General features: G+C 35.2%; 1 protein-coding gene and 1 non-coding gene across 2 annotated transcripts; both read left to right on the top strand.

Annotated features, from left to right (window-relative positions):
• Positions 1–2,410: 2,410 nt before the first annotated feature.
• LOC120352770 (sorting nexin-8-like) lies at positions 2,411–19,795 on the top strand (the record flags this gene model as incomplete). The annotated part of the gene is given in 8 exon segments (XM_039434974.1): positions 2,411–2,447; positions 5,278–5,398; positions 9,568–9,770; positions 10,317–10,438; positions 12,736–12,937; positions 14,851–15,009; positions 16,686–16,874; positions 18,924–19,795. Coding segments are annotated over 8 exon segments (1,105 nt in total), but the record flags the coding sequence as incomplete, so codon positions are not given.
• LOC120352894 lies at positions 7,476–7,637 on the top strand. Its single transcript, XR_005572121.1, has one exon. It is a non-coding gene; the product is annotated as a U1 spliceosomal RNA (small nuclear RNA).
• Positions 19,796–20,008: the final 213 nt, after the last annotated feature.

Below are 20,008 nucleotides of genomic sequence, written 5' to 3'. Positions count from 1 at the left end.
GCATGGAGTACCACAGGTCAATTTTAGGCCCTCTCCTCTCCACTTTTCATGCTAATGACCTTTTACAAGTAACACAGTGTCAGAACTTCAACAAAGTTGAAAACTTGTTATAAAAGGCTATACTATCTTTGACAGTTTGTAGAAGATTATCTCTTATTAATACTGTAATGAACGATATGTTACAATAAAAGTTTTCATATAGATAGGATAACTTACATAATCAATATCTTGTTTCACTTTCAGATTTGGGTCCTTATCAGCAAAAACCAAAGTGATTTGACCTCCAAACAGTTTTCCAAGCGCTTGCTCTGATTGGCTGGGTCAGAAGGGTCTAGAACCTTCTCCGCCTCTCTTTGATGACGTCAGTAGAGGTGATTTGTTTTCCATGACATGACTCATAACACTTTATAAATAGTAGTTCTGTGAACAGTAGACCTCGCGCAGTTATAAACCGCAGCCTCCTCAGATAAACCCATTAGACCTAATTCATTAATTTATTCATTAATCTGATTATACTGTCCATCAGAGTAAATCCTGTCTTTATGTCGTGTCGGCGATATATCGGTGTTATAACGGCTAATGGCTGTTGGGTTGGTGTATCAAAAATGCTAACATCAAAAGCTAATCTCCTTCAATACATACTGGCATCAGGACAGCCCAAGTTCAAAGCAGAGAAAGTTTGAGAGACATACTATGTTATTTTAGTTACTAATTGCATGCATTATTGCACGCAATCAATAGTTCATTTATTTATTCACAATGGAGACAACGGTTTCTCAAATGTTCTTAACAATAAAAATGTACAGATACAATTGTTAAAAGAATAACAATGATAAAACTAATACGAACTTATGCAATGATAAATTACAAACAACAAAAATATCACCTAATTAAAAATGAAAAATACAAAGATTTCAAATACTTATGAAAAATGTAAAATAAAACAATTGGGAATTCAAAATTTATAAAAATTAAGATTATAATAACAAATATGAACAAAAATATTCATCAATAGAATAAATAACATTTATAACTCTAATATTGAGTATGAAGGAGGTCCTTTTTCCTTTTATTTATCCTTGAAATGCAAATTTTCAAAAACCTTGTATTATACGTCGACGCGCAATTTAAAAGGAACTACCTGTCAAATTTCATGAAAATCTATACCTCGTTTCGCCGTAAATGCGCACAGATAAACATTGTAAACATTAAGAGAAATACCAAACCGTCGACTGAATCTTAGACCTCACTTCGCTCGGTCAATAACTTTGTTGATTTGAGAAACTTGTGTCAGAGTGATTAATGCCTAAATCTTTTCATTAAGATTTACAAAAAATAGCATTCATATTAAATACTGTAGTGATTTTAAATTTAGAAAATATAATTTTTTATTGGCTTGATACATAATATGATAACATTAGGCTTCGTCATTGACATGAACATTTAAACATTAAGAGAAATGCCAAACCGTCGACTTGAATCTTAGACCTCACTTCTCTCGGTCAATAACTTTGTTAAATTTGAGAAACTTTGTTTTCAGAGTGATAATGCCTAAATCTCTTATTAAGATTTACAAAAAATAGCATTAATATTAAATACTGTAGTGATTTTAAATTTAGAAAATATAATTTTTTATTGGCTTGATACATAATATGATACATTAGGCTTCGTCATTGACATGAACATTAAACATTAAGAGAAATGCCAAACCGTCGACTTGAATCTTAGACCTCACTTCTCTCGGTCAATAACTTTGTTAAATTTGAGAAACTTTGTTTTCGAGTGATTAATGCCAAAATCTTTTCATTAAGATTTACAAAAAATAGCATTCATATTAAATACTGTAGTGATTTTAAATAGAAAAGATAATGTTTTATTGGCTTGATACATAAATGATACATTAGCTTCGTCATTGACATGAACATTTAAACATTAAGAGAAATACCAAACCGTCGACTTGAATCTTAGACCTCACTTCGCTCGGTCAATAACTTTGTTGAATTTGAGAAAATTTGTTTTCAGAGTGATTAATGCCTAAATCTCTTCATTAAGATTTACAAAAAATAGCATTCATATTAATACTGTAGTGATTCTAAATTTAGAAAATATAATTTTTTATTGGCTTGATACATAATATGATACTTAGGCTTCGTCATTGACATGAAACAAGCGAGTGTCGGTTTCGAGACATTTTATTCATATTGAATGAAAAAGACTAAGAAATTGTCAAAAAACCACTGATTCAACATTCTATTTAAACTGTTGATTGTTTTCTACCAGGTTTACCAATACCACTTGGGCGACCTTTCTGATATCAAGCTGAAGCCGGATCCAACAGTCTAGGACTGAAAATTCTGATTTGATAAGGATCGACACAATTCAAGTCGATGTTTACCTGAGAAGAAAGGATGTTCCTGAAGCATGTCGAGTATCAAGTTATCAGCAAGGTAAGCAAAAATATTGGTAGTTATTTCTTGTTTTGAGATCTGACCATAGGAGAAAACATTTCTCCTATTTTAGGCTTTTTATGATCTGACCATAATAATAATATAATAATAATTCCAGCCTGTGAGAGAGCTGCTACTGAACTCACAGGTCAAATACAGAAGGCTGTCATCCTTGGCTCATCCAAGTCTACTCAGGGCAAAGGTCATTTCACAATGAAAGTCACAAACAAAAAAAACACTATTTATCAAGATGGCAGTGGTCAAGATAAAGCACACTTAGTTAACATATAAGGCCTTGCTTTTTGACTTACTGGCAAGTTAGCCAGATAGTATTTGAGACAGGTCATCGTCTAAAAACTCCTGTACATCATAATAAGCCCTGGCTCTCAAATAACCGTCTCGAAATTGCTGGTATCCAACTGCTTCACTCCTGTTGAAGTAGCGGAGAGCTGCACTCCTGTAGCATACCGCGATCTCTGGAGGCGAACCTGGGTAGGTCAAACAGCACTCGATGCTGGTGTATGGTGATGTACATCAGTCCGAGTCAACAAATTTGTTGATTCTTCTCGATATACATGAGGCAGAGCAGAAGGAAGTGGCTGACCACTGTTAGGATACCCAGTCTAACAAAAATATGCTTGCAATGTGCATGATGTTCGCTTGCAGTTATAATCCTAGCAGGCCGTTTTGCAGCTTAAGTATGTCTACAACCTTGGCTGAATGGACCCACATGAGTAGACCATAGGAGATATGGCAGTGGAAAAGTTCATGATACACTATAACCAGATATGCCTCTGTCACCTGTCCCCTCAGCTTGAGCAACAGAAAACAGATTCGGACAGTCTCCCAGTCACCTGTTGGATGTGGCTGACCCACTCACCTGTACAGAAGTGCCATTGTCCTATCTCAAAGCAATAAAAAGCTATACAATTTATACTACCAATGTCATGATTATCTACCAATTGTCAATGTCAATTTGTCTACCAATCTCAGAGTGCGAAAACTACCAATGAAGACATATGCTTTTAGATTGGCATTCATACTCCGTGCCAGAACTACCAATGTCGACTTCTGCACTTCTAGCACTCGCATTTCCGTATCGAAATGCCGTAGTTCGAAAATACAAGGTGATCTTTCAAGCTGATTTGTGAGAGAGTTGATATTTTGACATAGGTAGTTCTTGCACTAAGCCACAAATTTCATGATTTAATAACTAATAATGTATATGTTTGTATTGATACTTCAACCACTTTTGTATAAAACTGAAAAAAATGAAGCATATAATAACATCTTCGAATTTAACATTTATGGGGAAAAACACAGGACCCTCTATCCTTTGAGGGTATTCCTTCCCCTTCCTCATACCTCTTGGTTTTTGCCCCCCTAGCAGTTTGGTGAAATGGCGCCACTGCTCTGATAAAATCGTTTGTCAATCTCCTTTGGGGTTCGGAGCCCAGGGGAAGAGTGGTCAAGCAAAACCTCAAACAGGATGATATTAATAATTTCTCTGGATGTTGACGACACATCCAGAGGAGTTTATTCATAAATTCAGGAACATTACATATTATTTTCTCATACATTTTCAATAATATAACAATATTCAAGGTTTTCAAAATAATACCTCACTATTATAATATGTGTGTATGTGTCGAGGCTATCATCATAGGAGAATACATTTCCTTATCATGAAAAATAATTCTATTATAGGAGAAAAAATATTGCAGCTTCTTCCACCTTTGATAGAACTTCCAATTTGTTCATGGACCATTTCCAGAGGAGAAGATTCAATGGACCTATAAAACTTACGAGTTTCAGATTTGAGCAAGTTTTTTTTTTTTTGCTCAGTATTTATATTTACAACTGAACTCCATGTTCGATTAATATAACACCTATACAGTATATTTATTTATTTATTAGGTTGAAAAAAACAATACAAGGATCGGAAAAGAAAAAACACGCTATTGCCCAAAACTTTTTCAATTTCCTAATTTAGTTTTAAATTGTCCAATTATTATACATAGGTTATGTTTCTTTCAATTTCTACACCAAATCACAATCTGAAAATATAAATTAGAATAAAATAAACAATTTTAAATTTTGATAGAATTATAATAAAACTTCTTAAAAACATGAAACAAACTTCAAATTCGCAAAATAAAGAATAAAAACACTTGAACTTTGAGCTCGAAAATATCACATGACAACTTCAAATAATTCTTATTAATTAATTTCATGTATTATGTCCAAATATTTCGTTCAAAATAGGCCTCCCTCGAGAACGTTGGAGTCTTTACATTACACAGGAATTATCATCAAAATCCTCGAATACTTAGATATATTCACTTTGGTTTATTTAGATATAATACTCTACTCTTATATATTTATTATTATTAAACGAAAATCCAAATTAAATGCTGTAGTTCACCCCGAAGACTTCTGCTGCTGCAAATATTGACAACAGGGTTAACAGCTAGACGGAAATTCGATGAGCGCTACTATTCGAAAATTATTTGTCAGCCCGGGAACAAAATTTCCAAAAATATGGGCTGACAAATAATTTTTGAATAGTAGCGCTAATCGAATTTCCATCTAGCTGTTTACCCTGTTGTCAATATTTGCAGTAGCAGAAGTCTTCGGGGTGAATTACAGCATTTAATTTGGATTTTTGTTTGATAATAATAATAATTCATTCATTAGCATTTGAATAATTGCAATATCTCAGTAATTTCCATCTGTAGACTTATATATTTGTCACATCTATTATTAAACGTAATATGACACGTTTTATGTCAATTTTACCTTAACAACACTTCCTCATTTTCCTTTCTAGAGATTTGGCTCATCAGTGTATCGACGATACAACGACTTTGTGGCATTATACGAGCTGCTACTCAGCAGATTTCCTTACAGACTTATACCAAAGTTACCTCCCAAAAGAGTCGTTGGAAATGGTGAGTCATACTCCTAAAAATTATATTAATTAATTAATCTATTTATTTCATTGAAATAACAAATCATAAATACCGGGTGATTACAAATGAAATAGACAACTTCAATAGCCTGTACAAAATTAAACTGGTGTATTTCAACATAGTAAGTGATATAGGTTTGTAGGGAATTTCTTAAAATTTATGTTGGTAGAACTGTTGCTGGCTATTGTTGGCTGCTCCGTGTTACAACAGCCAGTTTAGTTTAGCAATATGGCCGCTACTCAAGTGGAGAAAGCTTATTGAGTTCTTGAATTAGCCAAAACAAACTCTGTTACTGTTGTGCAGCGTCATTTCAGAACAAAATACGGTAAACCACCACCAACAAGGCAATCAATTTATGACTGGTATGAACGTTTTGAAAGCAGTGGATGTGTGTGTAAGAAGAAGAGTACTGGAAGACCTTCTGTTACAGAAGAAAAAATTGATAGTGTTTGTGATGTTTTTGTACGAAGTCCAGGAAAATCGACTAGATCAGCGAGTTTAGAATTGCAAATTCCTCAACTTACTGTGTGGAAAATTCTGCGGAAACGTTTGAAAATGACACCTTATAAATTGCAATTAGTACAAAGTTTAAATGACAATGATAAAGTTGTACATAAAAATTTTTGTCAAGAGATGCAACATTGTCTTGAAAATGACGACACATTGTTTAATCGCCTAATTTTCAGTGATGAATGCACTTTTCACATTAGTGGAAAAGTTAACAGATATAATGTACGAGTATGGGGAACAGAAAACCAAGAGAGACTGTACAGCATATACGCGATTCTCCTAAAGTGAACGTGTTTTGCGCTTTATCTTGTGAAAAGGTTTACGGGCCTTTCTTCTTCCAAGAACCATCAGTAACCGGAAGAATTTATCTGGACATGTTAACCGAATGGTTAATGCCTCAACTCCATGAAGATAGTTGTAACTTCATTTTTGTACAAGATGGAGCTCCGCCTCACTGGTACTCAGACGTCAGAGGGTATCTGGATGAACATCTTCCTAGACGATGGATCGGCCGTGCAAGTGAGGAAAACGTTGTTTCAGCCGTGGCCACCTCGTAGTCCGGACCTAACGCCCTGCGACTTTTTCTTGTGGGGCTATGTAAAAGACAGAGTTTTCGTACCACCGCTTCCTGTTGATATCGATGATCTTAAACAACGAATCACAAATGCTCTTGCTACAGTTAACCGTGAGATGCTTAGTCGTGTGTGGTCAGAATTTGACTACCGTGTTGATATCTGTCGTGTTGCAAATGGTGCACACATTGAACATCTGTAAATTTTCAATAAAACTTTAAGAATTCTTCTTTGTAATCATGTAAGTAATGATCTAAACTTTTAAATAATAAATTCTCTACAAGCTATTCAAACTGTCTATTTCATTTGTAATCACCCGGTATAATATATAATATGATTGGGAGCTTACAACAGGCATAGGCCAAAACTGTCTTCTCCCAAATCTTTAGAAAAAAAACAAATCACAGTGCTAGGTTCAAAGTGAAGAAATATTCACCTTTAAAACCCACTCTGTTATGCTCTTCTTTGATAATATCAATATTCTTTGATAATTTATAAATTATCAATATAATTATATTGAATATTATAAGAATATTAATCTATCATTTAAATCAAAAGGTATTGCATTTATTAATTTGCTGCTTGTGTAAATCAATTGTCTTCTAATAAAAGTTCAACAGTCTTTTAGGCAACCGGGTGTTAGTTTTTGTATTTCAGGCGGGATCCCAAGTCACGACGTTCAGCGCTCTCTAACCGTTATATCAAGTACTAGTTGAACATCTCATCGTCCTCAACAGGTCCCAACTCGCTTCCACCTATTTTCTCAGTTTATTTACATTTAAACCTCACTCATCCAACTTTTTATAATTGAATCTGTTGATGAAACAGGTTGACTTTCATCTGGAACAATCCACACCAGTGTAGGACCAATATTAACAAAGTTATTAGGTGTTGAAGTTGGGTGATTTTGTCAGATCTCGCCAGAGAAATGTGTGAACTTTTATAGGGGAGGTATGGGTGAGTTTTGGGAACTCATACTTACCTGGCGTGGGGGTTACCGTGATCAAGAAGGCGGTTCCCCCAGGGCGAGGCCTTGTCATTGCACTGCGACTTGGTTGACCCCTGCGAATGCCCCAAATGTGGGCATCTCGGGCGCATAATTTTTGGTAGTCGGGACTGCGTTCGCGCTGTCCCGGTCCTAATTCGCACAACAAATTTTGTAAGTCGGTCCTGATTCTATCAAATTTAGTAAATCTGCTGTATTCTGTAATATAGTCGAGAGTAGAGATTCGAATATCTGGACTAATTATTTAATTAATCCATGACGTATTCCAGACTCCAGATAATTGATTCAAACACTTCATAATTTATTGATAATTCAATAAATTAATATTGATTCAACACTCAGGCACAGAATATACAGAATGGAAACTTGTAATCAATCGCCTATCTAACCAATGCTTTTTAGATGACGCAAATACTAAACACGTCACGTGACCTTGGGAAGTTCCAATCCTGGTCTTCTGATTGGCTCGTGGCAGTGAATGAGATCAATTGACACGGATCATTGAAGTGATCCGAACCTACCATCAATACTATTACAATGCGGCGCTTCCTAACAAGATGGCGGATTTTGGCGTCAGGATATAGCCAAGTTTCCTTACTGTATGTATACTGTGACTCAGGGCCGCTGTTCTGTCCTGGTCCTAAAATAGTTCTAAGTAATCATTATCGTGGAAATATCAATATCCTATCCTATAATATTGAGCGAGCAATTTCTGTTTATATATCTGTATGTCACCGGATCTCGAAAACGGCTCTAACAATTCTATCAGAATTTTGAACAATGTAGGTTTATGATATAAAAATAATTCGATTGCACTAGGTCTCATCCCTGGGATAACTTGCTGAAGGACTTAAGACTGGTTTCCGAGCTCGGAATTTAGCCAAGTTCTAGACTTCAACAGCTGGATTCAGAAAATTGGCTTTCCGAAACGGGGCGTAGTCGTAATCATAGTCAAAGTCACGTTTGAATTACATTTCGAAAAACTAGAAAGTTTAACACAAATAAAAAAAATCTGGTGTGGCTCACTCACACAACTTTCCTTGCCGTTATGAAAATTGATCACCTGACGCTAGTGTCAACGCGTATCTCAAGTCAAAGATCTGAGCCAGCTGGTGACAGTTCAATAACGCTGGATACACGTACGAGATCTGCTCTCTCCTCTTGGAATTTAATAATTTAGTTTGGAATTTAATAATTACATTTTCTCAAATTTCAAGCTTATTTTCAATTTTAGGTGAAAATGTTACTGGACATTAGTTGAAGAGATTTCCATGCTCAATTTTTTCCACTCGAAATTTTTCGTTTAAATTATATCTGAGACCTGATATTTGGAAATCTAAAATCAAACTTTGCATAGATGGGGCGCAGCTCCTGAAATTTTTACAGATATGGGACTTGTGGTAGTTGATAGGGCTCATCAATGACTATTTTAGGTATGAATTTGATCAAAATCGTTGGAGCCGGTTTTGAGAAAATCGCGAAAAACCCTGTTTTTGACAACATTTTCGCCATTTTAGCCGCCATCTTGAACTGCATTTGATTGAAATTGTTCATGTCGGATCCTTATAGTGTAAGGACCTTAAGTTCCAAATTTTAAGTTATTCCGTTAATTGGGAGATGAGATATCGTGTACACAGACGCACATACACTCATACACACACACACACACACACACACACACACACACACATACAGACCAATACCCAAAAACCACTTTTTTGGACTCAGGGGACCTTGAAACGTATAGAAATTTATAAATTAGGGTACCTTAATTTTTTTCGGAAAGCAATACTTTCCTTACCTATGGTAGGTAAGTAATAAATTCATCCTTGGAAAATTAGCAAAAATTATGTCTCAGTGGTTGAACTATTGCATTCATTCTGCTATTCTCACTACAAATATTATCCGGAAAGAAATTAGTTCAGGACAGTAATCGGCTTGAGTTAACAAAAACCCGGCTTGAATTTTGAACGAAAACGATATTTACCTTGGGATATCTTCTTATGCTATATCTTTTCTTCATAGAATAACGTGGACTTCATTAAAACATTTTTTTTCAGGTGACACACATTTTGTGGAAGACAGACGTAAAAGCCTGCGTCGCTGGTTGACGCTAATTTCGAGGCACCCTGTGTTGAGCGACGACCCCATACTGGCCTACTTCCTCACTCAACAGGGACCTGACATCCAGTACAAAATCCGGGAGGTTTTCAGAAGAATGCCGGACGAGTTTACTACTTCCGACCTTGCTGCTAGTGCTAAGGTGAGGGTTGAAAATTCTACTTCTTCTTCATCTTCTTTTCCACTCCTGCCCTCACAGCATATAGGAGTGAATCCCCTAATCCCCCACACGTTGGGTTAATTTGGATCCAGAGAATATTAACAAGCCTCGGAACAGGACTGTATTCAAGAAAAGTGATTAATTTTCCCAATTTTGCAATAAATACAAAGTGGTAGGGCTAAAGATTCATTCTATGACAAGTCAAGTTCTGTTTCTTACTTTCTTATAACATTATGAGCATCATCATTTCAATAAATGATGCGTTTCTTTTCAAATGGGTGTAAGTTTCAATAATACAATCCTGCCACATCAGTGAAATAATGTAATAATATATAAAGATATCATTATTGAAAAAATCGGAGTTGAGTCCCATGAGGTGGGAGTTGAGGTTATCTATCTTACAGCCTCTTCTTGTGTTAAGACGTGTTTATATGTTGTGTCAGTCAAGTTGTGTAGTATTTTTTTCTAATGAGTTTAATTAATTTGATAACTAGTCAAATTTAAAATAATGGTGATTTTATTTTACAGGAATTGGTACCACCAGAATGTCATTCGGAATTTGGAGCAATCAGGGATCAAATCTGTGTGATTACAAATGGAGTCAGCAAAATCAAACACATTTCGGATTTGATGGCACTCAGAAGTCATAGGTGAGTTATCAGCAACGTTAGTAGACAGAAGGTTGATCACTCACAGGTGTAAGATTCGAAGTGGTGGGGGGAACGCCAGCGTGACGTCACGTGTAGTAAAAGAGTGATAGAGTAACCACACTGAGCATACAGTTTATTCACTGTATCTTCAAATACATCGTCGTTTAATCCCCTCAAGATTGACCTAGAACTTAATAATTCTCCATACTTATAGCGAATTAATCACCGATTCTAATGATGTTGTTTAATATATCAAGTTCATTCAACTTGTATGAATAAAATGAAGTTGAAAGTTTTTCAAGAATCTAAACACGTGACACGAAAAAGTTAATAAGCTGGAAAAGCGTTCGTAGACAACGTGATACTATTATGATTTCAGATTAACCCATAAAAAATCTTGATAAACCAATGCATTTCAATAAAACAATAAACCGATCCCGATAAATCCAATGAATTTCATTCATATAAATGCACTGAACACATGCTGGTATCGAGCACATGTTCTACGAGAATCAAAATATCTCATCCCCGAAATTCACAAGCTGATGTATAGCCAAACTACAAAATATAAACACGACCTAGAAGATAAAGAAACCTCAAGGGTTTGAAAGGGAAGGTTAGGAGGTGGGTTTTTTGCTTTTATATTGCAACATGCTTGTATTATTCAAATGTTTTGATAATTATTGTAAAGCAGAAACAGAAAGCTTGCATGTAAAAAATGTTTGTGTTATATAATTTGACTACAGGTCACCGTATGATTTTCAAGAATGCGATATTCTGCCTACTCTGTACTACAGCCTACGTCACGGCTGCAGTTCCCCCACTCCAATTGCATTTCAACTAAAATACTATAGATGAGTGACCAACCTTCTGTCTACTAACTTTGAGTTATCACTAGGTAGGCGTAGAGTGAGGTCGACGTTATAATGGCAATCGAGGCAGAAAAGTGTTAATCAAATACTGCCATTATAACGTAGACCTCACTATAGAAAGATGATACAAGGATGATAGACAAGGATAGCAACACTAGTGTTAATCAAATACAGTAGCACGTCAAAAATCCGGATTAATTGGGACCGGACCCCATCCGGATTATCGAAATCACGTTAAAAAATCTGGTGTGGCGCACTCACACAACTTTCCTTGCCGTTATGAAAATTGATCACCTGACGCTAGTATTCCCGCGCATCTCAAGTCTACTATTCAAAGATTTGAGCCAGCTGGTGACAGGGCAATAACGCTGGAGACACACATGAGGTCTGCTATCTCTTCATAGTGAATGATTTAATAGAATCAAGAATAATTTGCAATTGAGTAATAAAATTTTCCCGAATTTAAAGCTCATTTTCAATTTTAGGTGAAAATGTTACTGAACATTAATTGTAGATATTTTCATGCTCAATCTACTCCACTTAATTTTTTTTTTGTTTCAATTGTATCTGAAGCCTGATAATTGGGAATCTATCTGCATTGATGGGGCGGAGCTCCTGAAATTTTTACAGATATGGGACTTGTGGCAGTTGATAGAGCTTATCGATGACTATTTTAGGTATGAATTTGATCAAAATCGTTGGAGCCGTTTCCGAGAAAATCACGAGAAACCCTGTTTTTGACAACATTTTCGCCATTTTAGCCGCCATCTTGAATTGCATTTGATCGAAATTGTTCGTGTCGGATCCTTATAGTGAAAGGACCTTAAGTTCCAAATTTCAAGTCATTCCGTTAATTGGGAGATGAGATATCGTGTACACAGACGCACATACACTCATACACACATACACACACACACACACACACACACACACACACACACACACACACACACACACACACACACACACACACACACACACACACACACACACACATACAGACCAATACCCAAAAACCACTTTTTTGGACTCAGGGGACCTTGAAACGTATAGAAATTTAGAAATTTGGATACCTTAATTTTTTTCGGAAAGCAATACTTTCCTTACCTATGGTAATAGGGCAAGGAAAGTAAAAACGGCCAGCACGCACTATTCAAGAAACAGCTGTTAAAATTGCATATACAGTAGTCAATTATTGGTGGGTAGAGTATAAGGTACTGTATATACATTAAAAACACGTTTGTAAGGCACAGTATCGTATTTTATTTACAGCAACATGTGTATAACGCACAGTAAAAATTTTATTTCTTGCCAGAGACGAATCCGGATTATTGACGGTCCGGATTTTTGACGTCCGAATTATCGACGTTCTACTGAACTGCCATTATAACGTGGACCTCACTACATGATTTTCTCTATTCACAGCTACTCAGAGGATATGTCAGAGCTAGGCACCCAGCTACACTACCTCTACACTGAGACCAATAACTCAGCGCCGTCTGCGGAGTCAGCTGCAGACGGTAGTGTGGTGTGGCCTCGCATATGTCGCTCCCTGGGCGAGTTCAGCACACGTCTAACGCAGATAACGCAGCGGGCAAGACAGCAGGCAGCTAGTGAAGAAGAACAGGTGAATTCAAAAATAAATTGGAAAAAATGATTACATTTTGTATTTTTTAATTAATTAATTAACTATAACCATTTATCGCATACGTTGCTCTCTGGGAAAGTTTAGCACACATCTAGCGCATATTTCGCAGCTAAAGGTGCGTACAGACTTTCGCTCTGCTCCGCAACCGAACGTCACTCCAGCAGAGCGATTGATGATCGACCGGCGAGCAAGAGTCGTTCGACCGGGGAACGCGAGAAGATCTTACATCTTCCATAACGTTCATGATGGGTGCGTGGGTGGTGCGACTGTGGTTCGATGGTGGTACGAGGGCGGTACGAGGGCGGTACGAGGAAGGAGCGTGCTCGGTGCTGGTTGGAAGTGCGAATATGTGTACGCAGCTTTATACCTAATATAAATAATGTAAATGAAATAAATGAATAACAGTGGTTTACTATCCTTGCCTGTAATTTTACAAAGCATTAGAATCAGTTTCAATCATCGAAATAGTCTAAATCAATATAACTAGTAGTTCTGTGAACAGTAGACCTCACGCAGTATTCTCATCCACAAGTACCTGATTGAAACTATAGACCTTATGGAAATACAGCAGTAGACTGGCTTCTCCACACATCTGTGTAATCACTTGTCAGCTATAATTTATTATGAATAATTCTGTAGTCTGATTTTTACTTCAATATTGGCTTATGAAAGAGGCTCCTTTTTCCTTTTATATTTTCCTTGAAATGCAAAATTTCCAAAAACATTGTATATACGTCGACGCGCAATTAAAAAAGGAACATACCTGTCAAATTTCATGAAAACCTTTTACCGCGTTTCGCCGTAAATGCGCAACATATAAACATTTAAACATTAAGAGAAATGCCAAACCGTCGACTTGAATATTAAGCTGGGTTTACACCAAAGTTATTAACAAAATGTTAATAACTTGATCCTTATAGATTCTATTAGATTGAAAGGAACTTGACAAACACATGTGTTCATCATGTGTATGATAAGTTATGTTTAATCTAATATAGAATCAATAAGGATTAAGTTATTAACATTTTGTTAATAACTTTGGTGTAAACGCAGCTTTAGACCTCACTTCGCTCGGTCAATAAATAATGTAAATGAGATAAATGAAAATAGTTGTTTGCTATCCTTGCTATCCTTATCATTTGACAAAGCATTAGAATCAGTTTCAATTATTGAAATATTCTAAATCATTATAATTACTGGGTTAGCCTAATTAGCTGGGTTGAAATGGGAAGATTTGAGATGGCCTTGACAGTTGGAATATGAGTGGTGGGGGTAATAATGGCCGGCTCCGGTCTATCTGCGTTTCCAGCCATTTAGTTGAGATGGATCGTTGGACGGGTGAAAATCGCGGCTACGTGGTTAAAGCGTATTATACGAATGGTGAGAGTTTGGTGAAAACGCGATGTGATTTCCGACACCACTTCAACATACCGCGCAACAGGCCTGATCCTTACGATATTTTTCACTTATTGTACAGTAAATGGCTACCTTTTTCCTTATAATTTATAACAAGTGAATAATAAAATTAATTTTTTTAAAGAATTAGTTACTTATTAAAATCTTCCCGTTTCACTGGCTAACCCTGTATTTTAAAATAGATCTCTATTCTATAACTCACCATTTCCAAAAAACTTTTCCAGGTGATGAGCTAGGTTTGAGCTTTGTGGTTGAGTGGTAGAGAGGACTTGAAAGTCCCAACTCCGCCCAATAAAGAATTTTTTTCATTTTTAATTTCATAGTTTCGGAATTCAATCTAGAGATTAGTGTAATCTAATATTTGACCAATAAAATAAGTTTTGATTTTGATAACTGGTAATTTGTCACCGTCTTTGTGACGAATTGGCAACACTGCTGTATGATTGAACTAATTCCATCCCACTTCTATGTGACAGGTATGTGACGAACTGGCAACACTGTTAGACGTGCTGGGAGCCCACCGTGACTTGTGTGAGCGTGTGGAGCGTGGTGTGGCTGACGACCACCAGAGGGCGCTCAGTAGGATGTTGGCCCTCAAGAAACGCCAGATACAGGGTGTTCTCAGAGGAACTGATGTGAGTATTTAATAGTTTTACAGACTAATCGTTCTATTATTTCAATAGAATAAGACTATAGCGATGTCCACGTTATAATGGCAGTATTTGATCAACATTGGTGTTGCTATCCTTGTCTATCATTCCACTAAGCAGATAGCGCTATCCTTTTCTAGCTCCGGAATGTTGCCATATCGGTTTTTAACAATGTAGGAATATAATTAACTAACATAATATTCAATGACAATTATGAAAATTTCGTATTAAATCTTTTAAAATCATATTTCCTTGACGGGTAAAATAGATTTGATTATTATTTATTCAGCAGAGCTTTAGTGCTTACGAGTTTGTGTTTCTTGAATAGTTCCAAATTTCTTGAATAACTCAATATTATTCGTTAAAAGTGGTAATTGAGTGGAATATTTCTAATTAATTTATCAATTTAAGCCATCTAAATTCAAAATTTATAGTTTTAATGTTTATTTTGGACCAAAGTTTTATAAAAATTCTACACGTGAAATTCTAACCTTATCTTGGACTTTGTCATCTATAAATTTGGAAGAAAAATAGCACAAGGACTATCTTATTATTTTATCTTTCAATGTTATTACATTAGTGCTATTTGCATTGTAAATAAATAAATAAATAAATTTAAAACAAGAGTGAACAGTTGAATACCGTATTACATAGGATATACTGGTATCAGCTATTTTCTATATAAGACAGGAACAAGGCAGTGAATCATCAACACTGTTCTCTTATCTTTCTCCACTGCCATTATAACGTGGACCTCACTATAGAAGCATACCTTTCTCATTGCAAATAATATACTGTATTAGAAGAAAGGACACCCCAATATAAAACTATATTATGTGTTTTGATTATTCTTTATTCATACAATAAGTACATCTACATCATCAAAATGATAGGGAGAGAAAAATGAGGTAACCTTGTGCTATTCCTCTCCCAAATTTAGATAAGGTTACACATAGTCCGAAATAGTTCATGATGGTTACAACATAAGGTGCGTACAGACTTTTGCTCTGCTCCGCAACCGAACGTCACTCCAGCAGAGCGATTGATGATCGACCGGGGAGCAACAGTGGTTCGACCGGGGAACGCGAGAAGATCTAACATCTTCCATAACGTTTATGATGGGTGCGAGGGCGGTGCGACTGTGGTTCGATGGTGGTACGAGGGCGGTACTAGGGAGGAGCGTGCTCGGTGCTGGTTGGAAGCGCGAATATGTGTACGCAGCTTAAGATTTTCAAGAAAATGGAAAATTTCAATTTTTCATGATTTTCATGATGGTTACATCATGGATTTTCGAGAAAATGGAAATTTCAATTTTTCATGATTTTCATGATGGTTACATCATGAGTCTGACTCCGAGTCCGAGTTCCAAATTCCGAGTTTGAGTTCCAAATTCCGAGGTCCAAGTTTTCGAGAAAGTCTTGTAGTTGTTCACCTCACAAAACTTTCAGTCCTTAATTTTTTTTTATTCAGATCAAAGTATTGATTTAGATTTTGTATTTTGGCTCCTTCAGGAGAAAACACTCCCATTATAAAACTATGATGCGTCATGATTCACATCTAACAAAATTGGTTTTGATAACCGTATTTTTGTTTGATGGAATGAATGAATAAAAAATGGAATGAAATTGAATAATTTAGAATTCATTCCTTTTTCCATACAGGCGGAATCCGTGGAAGAGCTGGAGCAAAGAATGCTGACTCAGGAGTCTGTGATTGCGTCAGTCGAGCTGCGAGCTGCCTTTTCGCTGCACTGTGTGCGCATGGAGACACAACTAGTTCACGCGCATGCGCACATACTTGCAAACGTGCTCAACGCACTAGTCGTTACTCAGATGGAGGGTCATGCTCAGGTATTATATTTTAAATATGAATATTATACTTCATCATATAACAGCTATTAAATGTATGACAATTGTCAATGACAATTCTAAATAGTCTATGCCATGTATAATAAATGATTAAATGAAAAAGACTAAGAAATTGCCAGAGAACCACAGATTTATTGATACTTAGAAAGACCGGTTTCGGTTATTACACCATTGTCAATCTCTGACAAACTCGGATTAAATGAAAAAGACTAAGAAATTGCCAGAAAATCACAGATTTATTGATACTTAGAAAGACCGGTTTCGGTTATTACACCATTGTCAATCTCTGATAAAGACTCATCAACTCTCAACAAACTCGGAGTTTATCAGAGATTGACAATGGTGTAATATAAATATTACACCAGATTTATTGATTTTTTTTCATTACACCATAATATTATTGATTTACTTATTACACAGATTTATTGATACTTAGAAAGACCGGTTTCGGTTATTTCACCATTGTCAATCTCTGATAATTTCTGAGCTCTGATAAACATCAGAGATTGACAATGGTGTAATAACCGAAACCGGTCTTTCTAAGTATCAATAAATCTGTAGTTCTCTTACAATTTCTTAGTCTTTTTCATTTAATATGAATAATTACCACAATATCAACTTCTCAACTACACAAAAAGTATAATAAATGAAATGAAGTGCCGTGCGTTTGCACAGTGACAGTTTAATCTAAATTTCATTTCAAACTGGATTAAATCCATATCAAGTCTAGTTCGTTATGATGTGATTTATTTTGAGTTGAAGCAATCAGCGTTGATGAACGTCAGTTTAAGCAATGACTGTGCAAACGGCCCAAGTCTCATTAGGATTTCTTTATTTGTGTGAAACCTCTCTGTCCCTCTTAAGGGGCGTTTACATTAGTCAAGTTTACTTGAATTAGTTTTGAATGAAATTAATGTATTTTGCAAACTTGAATTCAAGTTTACAAGAACATAAACTTGATGAGTCTCCGGTATGATTTTTATGTTGTATTGGTTTATTTTTTTCAACTTTTATCTCATATCTCAAATCAAATCAAATAATTTTATTTTGCATCAAAACAAATACAACATATTATAGTACAAGTTCCTTCTCTTGAGTATAATAACATACTGTAATTTAAAACTAAAAAATATATATATAATAAGAGAAAAGAAAAAAAACAAACTTATGATTTTCACAGAGCAAAATAAAATTACTACTAACAAAAAAGAACAAAGTCTTTTGCCCGTTAGTAGGAGCTGACAACACTGCTAATTTTTATCAAAATGTACTTTCACACACGCAGACACACACTCTCACACACGCATATGGGAATCAATTTGAGCTTTACCATACAATTCAATAATAAATAGTCACAACCAACAACTAATTCTTGATTAAACTATTCATTCCATGGTAATAAAACAAGGCTTAGATTGCTCAAGTATAGATGACATTATGAAGAAAAAAGCAAAAAATAATAAACACTAGCTTTAAAAATAACATACAGACTGTCAACAAGGAAAAATAAATTCCTGACTTAGAAGTAAGACATTACAACAACAGTATCACAGTACAGACAAAATTGTGAAACAATTGCAATAATAATAATAATATAAAATTAAAGACAAGGTTGTATATAAAAAAAAACAAATTAATGAGTACACAAAAATATTTAAGTTCATCAACACCACTGAGATGGTGTTTAATTATAGACAAAGTCGTAGATCTCATCAATGAGTACAACAAATAAAAAATAAATTAATAAAGGTAAAGAATAAAAGTATTATAGTTCATTAAACATCATCAAATCTTCAAATGATAAACTCAAAAGCCATTTCTTTACTTTTACTTTGAATTGTGTCAAAGAATTGATTCTCCTTATGTCAGTAGGGAGCAAGTTGTAATATTTGCATCCTAAAAATACAAAACTCTTTTTATACCTGGTACAATAAGGCCTTGGTGTTGCTAGCAACTCTCTTGTTCTTTGCCGTGTTACCCTTCACCCATTGGGTGAAGTGATATCTAATAATCTATTATTTCTCTTTGCAGCTAGCCGAAATTTGGAAGCAAATACATCCCACCGTGTCAAAGTGTCTTCCAGATGAACCTTCATTCTCTTGATAAAAATGATAGAATTAGATCAAATTGAGCTGTAGACCTACCTAGCACAGTTGTACAATAATTTTCATATTTGAATTTCTCATTTGTAGAGTTTTGAGTGAAATATTTTTGTTTTTAATCAGCTTTTAAATATCAAAATTCAAAATTTTTAGTTTTGTCATTAGTTTTGAAGTGGAAATTGGACTTTTTGAAGTGAAAGTGAAATCTTAACCTTATTCTTTTTGAAACTTTCATTTGTTAAAATTTGGGAGAAGACAACAGGCATAGCCCAAAACTGTCAATCATATTATATTTATTATAATTATGATCTGTAATTGCCAATGAAATAAATAAAATAAATAAAAAAAATATCACAGACCTATCAAAACTATGGTTGTATGTTATAATATGGAGCAATTTGAAGAACTAAACGTATATTGAATGTGCCAAATAATATTAATTATAATCATTTTTATCCTTATTTTAATTTTGTTATTATTTATTCAAAAATATCATGAACATCTAAAGTGAGGTCCACGTTATAATGGCAGTGAAGAAAGATAGGAGATCAACGTTGCCGAGGGGTGAAACCACTAATTCCCCACACGTCGGGTTAATTTTGATTCAGAGAATATTAACGAGCCTCGGAACAGGACTGTATTCAAGAAAAGTGATTAATTCTCCCAATTTCGCAAAAAATACAAAGTAGTAGGCCTATAGTAAGGTCCACTTTATAATGGCAGTGGAGAAAGATAGGAGATCAACGTTGCCGATCCTCTGTCTTGTCAACGCCTCACGTTAGCTGATACAGGCTTATTGATGTAATGTTCATTCCCGTTTAAAATACTCAATTATATTTAATTGAGCAAGAAATTATATTTTTCAACAATATCATAACTAAGATGAAATATTTTGTTAATTAACTAGTAGTTCTGTGAACAGTAGACCTCACGCAGTATTCTCATCCACAAGTACCTGATCGAAACTATAGACCTTATGGAAATACAGCAATAGACTGGCTTCTCCACACATCT

The sequence above is a fragment of the Nilaparvata lugens genome, chromosome 8 (genome assembly GCF_014356525.2).
Source record: "Nilaparvata lugens isolate BPH chromosome 8, ASM1435652v1, whole genome shotgun sequence".
NCBI classification, from domain to species: Eukaryota; Metazoa; Arthropoda; class Insecta; order Hemiptera; family Delphacidae; genus Nilaparvata; species Nilaparvata lugens.
This window is presented reverse-complemented; position numbering and strand designations above follow the sequence as displayed.